At 48.9% G+C, this 10,294-nt stretch overlaps 1 protein-coding gene across 3 annotated transcripts in view; it reads right to left on the bottom strand.

Annotated features, from left to right (window-relative positions):
• Window positions 1–205: 205 nt before the first annotated feature.
• Window positions 206–10,294, bottom strand: part of LOC140719843 (tapasin-like) — a 28,088-nt gene continuing 17,999 nt past the window's right edge. For 2 of the 3 annotated variants that reach the window (XM_073034764.1, XM_073034780.1), the window contains exons 7-9: window positions 9,457–9,494; window positions 4,631–4,671; window positions 206–506 (exon numbers count right to left, since the gene is read on the bottom strand). In XM_073034764.1, the coding sequence (XP_072890865.1) occupies window positions 4,657–4,671; window positions 9,457–9,494 (53 nt within the window). In that variant the 3' untranslated portion in view covers window positions 206–506; window positions 4,631–4,656. The other variant, XM_073034771.1, reaches the window with a different exon arrangement.

Genomic DNA, 10,294 nt, shown 5'->3' with positions numbered 1-10,294 from the left:
TTTATTTATTGTTGTTTAGGGTTTATTTTACATTTTGCAATGTACCACTGCCACAAAGCACCAAATTTCACAACATAGGTCAGTGATACTAAACCCGGTTCTGATTCTGAGGCCGAGCTCCTCCAGCAACACTGTGTGTTGCTCCATATTTCCAGCGTCTGCACAAGCTCCTGATACACCATCAAATTCCCAGTCCAGACAGGTGTGAAAGTAGAGCATTTTATTCCGCAACAATTTAGAAAACTGCTTGGTGCACAATGTAGAAAATTATATACATCTTGCAAACAGTCCGCGTTTAACACAGACAGTTCGTTCCGCGAAACACACACACATTTATTAACAGTCCGCCATAAACATGGTTCTTAGCCCAATCCACAAAAGACTCACATTTATTAACAGTCTGCAGTTTAACAGGGTTCTTGGCCGAATCCATGAAAGACACACATTATACAGCAGAATAAGGTGCTCTCTCTTCCTCCTGTACATACTGTGCGGGTTGGGGTGACCTGGAACAGACAACGCCCGTTAAAGGACACCAACAGAGGGCAGGAAATGCGGTGGAAGTCTAGAGCGCGTGAAGGAGGCAGGGCACAAATAACCGTGGCAAAGCTACAAAGCCAATGGCTTCAGCGAGCTCCTCCTTTCCGTCCGCCAGTACAGGCGAGGTTTCCTGACGGCCAGCCATTTCAATTGGACCTCCCGTTCGGACACGTCTATCCATGGCCTCACACTCAGGTTCGAGAAATAACACCTTATATTGTATCTGGGTAGCCTCCAACCTAATGGCATAAAGATGGATTCCTCAAACTTCTGGTAATTTCTCCCCATCAATCTTTCTCCATTCCTCATTCTGACTCCCCTCCTGCCCTCCCTCCTTCCCCCTTTTCTCTTTCTCATCCCCCCACCTCTCCTATCAGATTCCTTTCTCTTTGTTCCTTCACCCTATTCTATCTCAGACTGTCCCTCTCACACCCCCACCCCCTCCTGGTGTTACCGGTCACCTGCCCGCTTCTGCAGCCCAGGGGCACTCCCTCTCCATAGACACTGCCTGACTCAAGTTCCTCCAGCATTTCCTTTCTGTATCAGAGAACTATCTCACTGTGGTGGGTCGGTTGTGTGGCAGGGTGAGATAGGGGTGTGGGCAAAACGTTGGGACCACCCATGGTGGGTCTGGTCCAGTGCAGAGACCACCCTCACGGCCTCCACACTCATGTTTTCAGATCAATTGCTGAGTCTGTGCTGGGATGCTTGCCGTTCACACAGCTAACCTGGTTCTCCTCCAGGGATTTAATCTGATGCTCCACGTTCACACAGCTAACCTGGTTCTCCTCCAGGGATTTAATCTGATGCTCCACGTTTAGGAGAATGAGAATATCAGGTGAACACACTCAATCTTTTCCCAAGGTTTGGGGAATCAAGAACCAGAGGGCAAAGGTTCAAGCTGAAAGGGGAGAGATTTAATAGGAATCCGAGGGGCCACTTTTTTTCACCCCGAAGCTGGAGGTTTTCAGAATGAGCTGCTCGCGGAGGTGTTTGAGTCAGGTATATTAATAACATTTAAAATACAGTGAAACAGGTACCTACTGAATATTGAAAGGCCCAGTTAGATTGGACATGGAGGAGATGTTTCCAGTCGTGAGGGAGTCTAGGACCAGAGGACATAGCCTCAGCACAGAGAGACGTCCATTTAGAACAGAGATGAGGATTATATTTTTTTAGCCAGAAGGTGGTGAATAGGTTGAATTCATTGCCACAGACAACTGTGGAGGATAAGTCATTTGGGTTCATTTGAAGCAGAGGTTGATAGTCAGGGCATCCAGGGTGATAGGGAGAAGGCATAGGAATGGGGCTGAGAGAGGGAATGTAAGTTGGCCATGATGGAATGGTGGAGCAACCTCAATGGGCTGAATGGCCTAATTCTGCTGTGTCTTCTTGTGGTATGTGGACATACCTCCCTTCCCCCAACGATTGTACACATCACCTCATCCCCAACAGACCAAATCCTGGTCCTTCCCTACCAGGAATACGTAGTGAGTTCCTGGGCAGAGAGACTTCCAAACACTGCTCTTCCCACGACGGCAGATCCTCACTTCCCCCATTGACCCAAGTGACCCCTTACTGTGGGGTTGAGCCCCAACTGGGGAATATCTCCCAGCAACTACATCCACGCCTGTGCCTCCTCGGCCTCCAATGTTCAACTATGACCGGACTGGTCTCTGCCGGGGCCAGGGGTAAGGTGGGACATGATGGCCAATGGTAGGCTAGAGCTGATAGGCCAGTTTTGCTGTTGGCCAATGGTAGGATGGAGCTGACAGGCTGATTTATTGATGGCCATTTGTTGGGCAGAACTGACAGGTTGCCTAAACAAGGAAGACTACAATGGGATGAGGGAAGAGTTGTACAGGATAGACTGGGAACACAGGCTATATGGTGGGATGGTTGAGGAACAGTAGAAGACTTTGAAAGATTTTTCACAGTGCTTAACAAAAGTATATTCCAGTTAAAAGCAAGGACAGTAAAGGTGGGGAGAGCCTGCCATGGATAACTAAGGAAATAAAGGAAGGCATCAAACTAAAAGCTTGTGTGTGCAAAGTCGCCAAGAGTAGTGGGAAACCAGAAGATCGGGAAAACTTTAAAAAGCAACAAAGAACCACTGAGGAAGGGAAGATAGATTATGAAAATAAACTAACACAAAATATAACATCGAAGAGTAAAAGTTTTTATGATCATATAAAGCAGAAAAGGGTGGCCAAAGTAGGCCCCCTGGAGGACGAGAAGGGGGAATTGATATTGGGTAATGAGAAAATGGCCGAGGCTTTGAATGACTATTTTGTGTCGGTCTTCTCAGTGGAGGTCACATCTAACAGGCCGAAGAGAGATGATATGGATGCGATGGGAGGTGAGGACCTCGATACAATAGCTATCATTAAAGAGATGGTGCCTGGCAACTTGTGGGCCCAAAACCAGACAAGGCCCCTGGTACTGATGGAACGCATCCCAGGGTACTGAAAGAAATGGCAGAGGTTATGCTGAGGCTTTGGTGATAACTCTCTGGGCAGGTCCTGGCAGATTGGAAGATGGTGAATGTGATGCCACTGTTCAAAAAATAGGATGTAAGCAGAAGCCAGGTAACGTACACCAGTTAGCTTAACATCTGTAGTTGGAAATGCTTGAACCTATCATTAAATATGAAATAGTGAGGCATCTGGAAAGAAATCAGGCAGATGTAGCATGGATTCAGCAAAGGCAGGTCCTGATTGACAAACTTGCTGGAGTTCTTTGAGGATATAATGAGCGCAGTGGATAGAGGGGACGTTATTTACTTGGATTTCCAGAAGGCGTTTGATAAGATGCCACATAAAAGACATATCCAAAGGGATGCAAAGATGGATAGAGAATTGGTTAACCAATAGAAAGCAGAGTTGGGATACATGGATGTTACTCTGGTTGGCAATCAGTGGTGAGTTGCGTGCCACAGGGGTCAGTGCTGGACACTCGACTGTTCATGATATACATTAACGATCTGGAAGAGGGGTCCGAGTGTAGTGTATCTAAGTTTGCTGATGACACTAAATTGAGTGGAAAAAGCAAATTGTGCAGAAGATTCAGAGAGTCTGCAGAGAGATATAGATAGGTTAAGTGAGTGGGCAAGGGTCTACAGATGCAGTACCATGTTGCTAATTCCGAGGTCATCCACGTTGGAAGGAAAAATGGAAGAGCAGATGATTATTTAAATGGAAAAAGATCGCAGCATGCTGCTGTGCAGGGGGACTTGGGAGTGCTTGTGCATGAATCACAAAAGGTTGGTTTGCAGGTGCAGGGGCTGTCAAGAAGGCAAATGAAATGTTGACCTTTATTGCTGGAGAGATTGAGTTTAAGAGCAGGGAGGTTATGCTGCAACTGTACAGGGTTCTGGTGAGGCCGCACCTGGAGTACTGTGTGCAGTTCTGGTCTCCTTACTTGGGGAAGGATATGAGGCGGTGATGCATAGGAGGTTCACCAGGTTGATTCCAGAGATGAGGGGGTTAGACCATGAGGAGAAATTAAGTCACCTGGGACTGTCCTCACTGGAATTCAGAAGGATGAGAGGAGATCTTTTAGAAACATAAAATTATGAACGGGATAGAGACAGGAGAGTTGTTTCCACTGGTGGGTGAGACATAGAAGACTAGGACTAGGAGACATAGCCTCAAGATTCAGGGGAATAGATTTAGGTTAGAGATGAGAAGGAACTGCTTTTCCCAGAGAGTGGTGAATCTGTGGAATTCTCTGTCCAATGAAGCAGTGGAGACCACCTCAGTTAATATATTTAAGACAAGGTTGGATAGATTTTTGCATAGTAGGGGAATTAAGCGTTATGGGGAAAAGGCAGGTAGGTGAGAATAAGTCTATGGTCAAATCAGCAATGATCTTATTGAATGGTGGGGCAGGCTCGATGGGCCGGATGGCCGACTCCTGCTCCGATTTCTTACGTTCTTATTGGCGGCCATTGGTAGGGCAGAGCTGATCAGCTAGTGCACTGTTCAATAGTAGGATGGAGCTGACAGGATGGTTTACGGTGGATGGTCTCTACAGGAACTGGGAGGTTCCCATCACACCCCCACCCCCAATACACCCCATCTGTACGTACCCCCAGCCTCAGCAGCACTCCACAGGTTATTGACTCTTCTCCTAGAAAGAGATAAACAGCATGTAAACAGATTCAACCTCACAAACACAAACTTCCTCCCTCCCTCCCTGTAAAAACCCTACCCTTCCTGCAAACTCCTTTCCCTCACTCAAAGGTGATTGGAGAGAAGGATGGTGGGGGGGGGGGGGGGGGGGAGTCAGAGACAGTTTTATTTTACATGGAGAGCGGTGTGTGCATGGATCACTCAGCCAGGGGTGATGACAGTGGCAGAAACGTATTTGGGACATTTATAAGGCACGTGGATATTCCCTGGTGTTATCAGTTCAGAGTATCTGTATTACAAAGAAAGCACAATTGCGCCTCTACGTCCTTAGAAGTTGTGAAGATTTGGCATGCCATCTGAAACTTTGGATTTGTGGTGGAGAATGTACTGACTGGCTGCATCACACCTGATAAGGGAACATCAATGCCTTTGAATGGCAAAACAATAGCGGATATGGCCAAGTCCGTCACAGGTAAAGACCTCCCCACTGTCGATTATATCTACATGGAGCTCTATCGCATCTGTCATCTGATACCCCACCACCCAGACACAGCAGCCTCAGCCTCAAGGACACACACGCAGCCTCAGCCAAGGCTTGAACTAGCGACCTTCAGATCCCTAGACTGACGCCTTACCCACTTGGCCACGCGCCACACCATGTTCAATTACCCCGTAACTGAACAGCCTATAGACTCACTTTCAAGGTCTCTTCGTCTCCATATTAATTGCTTATTTATTTAATAATCAATCATTTCCTTTCTTTTCTTCCTTTTGTATTTGCAGTTTGTTGCCCTTTGCTCATTGGCTGTTTATCCTTCCTGTTGGGTGTGCTATTTCATTGATTCTATCCTGTTTACTTGCATTTCCTGTCAATGAATCTCGAGGTTGACGTATGTGTACCTTGATACTAAATCTACTTTGAACTTTTGGATAAAAGTGGAGGGCCGCCTGGGGAAGGAAGTGTTGGATTGATCTTGGAGTGGCTCGAAGGGTCAGCTGAACGTTGACGGCCAAAGAGTCTGTACTGAGTGGAACAGTTCAATGCTGCAGGTGAACAGCACCACCGGGAGGGCCCTACAGTCCTGACGTCATTCCGTGCAGGTCCGGAGCGGAGCGTAAAAGAGCAGCCAGTTTTCAACGTGAGGTTTTGATTGGACAGTGGACAGGGACTGCGAAGTTACTGATTGCGTCCACAATATCTTGAAAAGGGAGGGTTAGCAGCCAGAAGCTGTGGTACGTCTTGGTACCAATGACATGGGCAGAGAAAGGGAGGAGGTCCTGAATACAGTCTACAGGGAGTTAGGGAGGAAGTTGAAAAGCAGAACCTCAAGGGTAGTAATCTCAGAATTGCTGCCTGTGCTACACGACTGTGAGGACAGGAATAGAATGAGGTGGCAGATAAATACACGGCTGAGGAATTGGAGCAGGGGGCAGTAACTTGAATTTCTGGAACATTCTGGGGCAGGTATGACCTGTACAAAAGGGACAGGTTGCACGTGAATCCGAGGGGCAGCAACACTCTTGCGGGCAGATTTACTAGAGCTGTTGGGAGTGGTTTAAACTAGTACAGCAGGGGGATGAGACCCAGTACGATCGAGCTGAGGCTGAGCCAGCAGGTCTACAAGTAGATGATGGCTGGGTGTAACATGTTGTAAGGAAGGACAAGCCAATGATTGGGTACAAATGCAGACTGAGCAAAGAGTTAATTCGTACCACAGAGGCAAAATTCAGAAGGGTAAAGAATGCAGAATTGAGGATGTCGTATTTAAATGCATGTAGCATTTGGAATAAGGTGGATGAACTCGTGGTGCAATTCGAGATGGGTCAGTATGACATTGTGAGCGTCACTGAGGCGTGGCTGAAAGAAGTCCAGAGATGGGAGTTTAATATCAAAGGATATACTTTGTATTGAAAGGACAGGCAGGGAGGCAGAGGCGGGAGTGTGGAATTACATATTTAGAAAGAGGTGACATAGGATCAGAGAATGTTGAATCTTTGTGGGTAGAGTTAAGAAATTGCAAGGGTAAAAAAAATATTATGTGAATCATTTAAAGTGGGGTTAACACATGAGGAGCGTTTGGCAGCTTTGGGCCTGTACTCACTGGAATTTAAAGGAATGTGTGGGGATCTCATTGAAACCTACCGAATGTTGAAAGGACTAGATAGGGTGGATGTGGAGAGGGTGTTTCCTCTGGTGGAGGTATCCAGAACTGGAGGGCACAGCCTCAAAATTGAGGTGCAACCCTTTAAAATAGAGGTAAGGAGGAACTTTTTAGCCAGAGAGCAGTGAATCTGTGGAATGCTCTGCCGCAGAGAGCTGTGGAGGACAAGACCGTGGACACACCCTATCCTGGTTATGTGTGTCTTCATACTATGCGGATTCACAGTTATGCGAGGAACCTATTTCTACCAACATCTCCTTATATGCGTCCAAAACTCTCAGTTATGCGGGGAGCACCGCTTTCCCTCCAATACTAGTCGCGTGCGCGTGTCTCACAGTCTCACTCCCGCCAGTCTCGCATTGGTTTTGGCAAGGCGTGGATGTGCGATTTTCCGCTCTTAAACTTTTGTTGGTTTTACCTACAGTGCAGTGATTTTGTGCTTGAGATATTTAACTATGCCTCCTAAGCGCCCGATGTCATGTCTTGGGCCATCAGCCGAGCGGCAGAGAACCGCTTTAACACTTGAAAAAAAGGTGGAAATTATAAACAGCACGGCGTCAGGTGAAGGTAACACAGCTCTGGGACGCTACTGCCGGGAACAGGATCTTGCCTTTGAAGTTCTTTTGTTGCTTGATGACGTGCCAGCCCATCCTAAACATTTAGACAGTATTCCTCCTAACATAACAGTGCGTTTCCTGCCGCCTAACACAACATCGCTGACTCAGCCACTCGACCAAGGTGTGATCCACATTCATGGCATTTTTTTTTTTACGGAGAACTATCTCTCAGATGCTGCAAGCAACAGATGATTTTGAAAATCCCGGGAGTTTACCAACGGTGAGGGAATGGTGGAAGTCGGAACACTTGGCACAAATGGCGATGGACATGGACCCAAGTTTAGAGCAGAATCAGCATTTCTGTCGTTCCCTGCCGTCAACCCTTCTTCCCTACAAGCAAATTTATGCTGAAAAACAAAATGCTGCCAAGCAAACAACCCTCACCACTTTCTTCAAACCGGTGTCATCTCCTGCTGCCGGCAGTTCTGAGTTCTGAGAGTCTTCCTTCACCCCTTGCTGTGCTTGATACGATCCTGACGACCACAACCATCCACCTTATCCACGTAAAGCTGCCCGACACCACAACCACCACTCATCTCCCGCAGCGAACACACCTGCCACTGTTGGTGAGTACTGTACACCCTATAGTATGTAAACTTCCTATGATTTATTACATTGAATATTACCTTAAATTGATGAAATATAATACGAATGTGCCTTGTGGTACTGCTTTTGTGTCGTGTTGGTATGAAAATGTGAATAAATTAGAGATAAAACATATTTAGGAAGCCCTCTGGAACGCATCCCTACTTTCTCCACAAATAATTATTCACATTATGCGATTTCACATTATGTGTCGACTGTGAGGAATGTATCCCCAGCATATAACGAGGATATTTATAGTAAAATTGATAGTGCCCTGATTGGTCAGGGCATCAAGAGTTGTGGCAAGAAGGCCGCTGAATGGGGTTGTGTGGGATCTGGGATCAATGATGATAGAAAAGCGGAGCAGACTCAATGGGCTGAATGGCCTAATTCTGCTCCTCTGTCTTACGTCACTGGGTCTAAACCCTGGAACTGCCTCCCCATCGCACCGAGGGATCTCCTTCACCGGAGACCACAGAGGTTCAAAGAGGCAGCTGCCCCTCCACCGCCTGTCTTCAGATGCTGCGAGGTATGGACAATCACTTCATACAGGGAGGGGGGCATCTCTAAAGATCTATCCTGGGCTGAGCATATTGACGCAAATACAAAGAATCACGACAGCTGCTGTATTTCATCAGGAGTTAGAGATTTGGTTTGTTACTGTAAACCACCACACCTTCCGCTCACATCAGGAAGGGGGTCACAGAGATGGGAGGGGTGGGGGGGACCAGGGGCTGGTGAGAATCACAGAGACGGGGAGGGGTGTGGGGACCGGGGGCTGGTGAGAATCACAGAGACGGGGAGGGGTGCGGGGACCAGGGGCTGGTGAGAATCACAGAGACGGGGAGGGGTGCGGGGACCGGGGGCTGGTGAGAATCACAGAGACGGGGAGGGGTGGGGGGACCGGGGGCTGGGGAGAATCACAGAGACGGGGAGGGGTGCGGGGACCGGGGGCTGGTGAGAATCACAGAGACGGGGAGGGGTGTTTCAGAGATGCTAATTCCTACATTTTGATTGGTTGTATCTCCGTCTGATATGAAGGAGTCGCTGCACACGATTGGCTAAAGCTGCAGAGGTGGAAACTCAGCCAGCTCCATCATGGACACCAGCCTCCCCAGCACCGAGGACACCTTCGAAAGGAGATGCCAATAACAAAAGGCAGCATCCATCGTTAAGGACCCCCATCACCCAGGACATGCCCACTTTTCATTGCTACCATCAAGGAGGTACAGACGCTGAAGACACCCACTCAATGTTTCAGGAACAGCTTCTTCCCCTCCACCACCAGATTTCTGAATGGACAATGAACCCATGAACACTTCCTCACTGCTCTCATGGGCACGACTTATTTCATTTGATTGTTTACATACATGTATATACAAGATATGTCAGCGATATTAAATCTGATTCTGAAGTTACCTTTTCTCCATCCTCTGTCCCAACACTGAGTGCAGAGCCTGCAGGACGGACAAGACACAGATGATTATTCTGACCCCCACCTCCCCGCAGTGACCCTGGGTATCGGCACGGTCTGCAACTGCTCACATCAGGAAGGGGGTCACAGAGACAGGGAGGGGTGTGAGGGGTCACAGAGACAGGGAGGGGTGTGGGGGGTCACAGAGACAGGGAGGGGTGTGAGGGGTCACAGAGACAGGGAGGGGTGTGGGGGTCACAGAAACAGGGAGGGGTGTGGGGGTCAGAGTTGGGGGTTCACAGAGATGGAGGGGTGTGGGGGTCAGAGTTGGAAGGGTGTTACAGACAGGGAGGGGTGTGGGGGTCACAGAGACAGGGAGGGGTGTGGGGGTCACAGAGACAGGGAGGGGTGTGGGGGGTCACAGAGACAGGGAGGGGTGTGGGGGTCAGAGTTGGAGGGTCACAGAGACGGAGGGGTGTGGGGGTCAGAGTTGGGGGGTGTTACAGAGACAGGGAGGGGTGTGGGGGTCAGAGTTGGGGGGTTCACAGAGACAGGGAGGGGTGTGGGGGTCAGAGTTGGGGGGGTCACAGAGACAGGGAGGGGTGTGGGGGTCGGAGTTGGGGGGGGTCACAGAGACAGGGAGGGGTGTGGGGGTCAGAGTTGGGGGTTCACAGAGACGGAGGGGTGTGGGGTTCAGTTGGGGGGTCACAGAGACAGGTTGGGGTGTGGGGGTCGGAGTTGGGGGGTCACAGAGGGAGGGGTGTCGGGGTCGGAGTTGGGGGTTCACAGAGACGGAGGGGTGTGGGGTTCAGTTGGGGGGTCACAGAGACAGGGAGGGGTGTG

Source organism: Hemitrygon akajei, chromosome 2, assembly GCF_048418815.1.
Source record: "Hemitrygon akajei chromosome 2, sHemAka1.3, whole genome shotgun sequence".
Classification (NCBI taxonomy): Eukaryota; Metazoa; Chordata; class Chondrichthyes; order Myliobatiformes; family Dasyatidae; genus Hemitrygon; species Hemitrygon akajei.
Note: the sequence above shows the minus strand (reverse complement) of the source record. Positions and strands in the feature narration are given on the sequence as shown.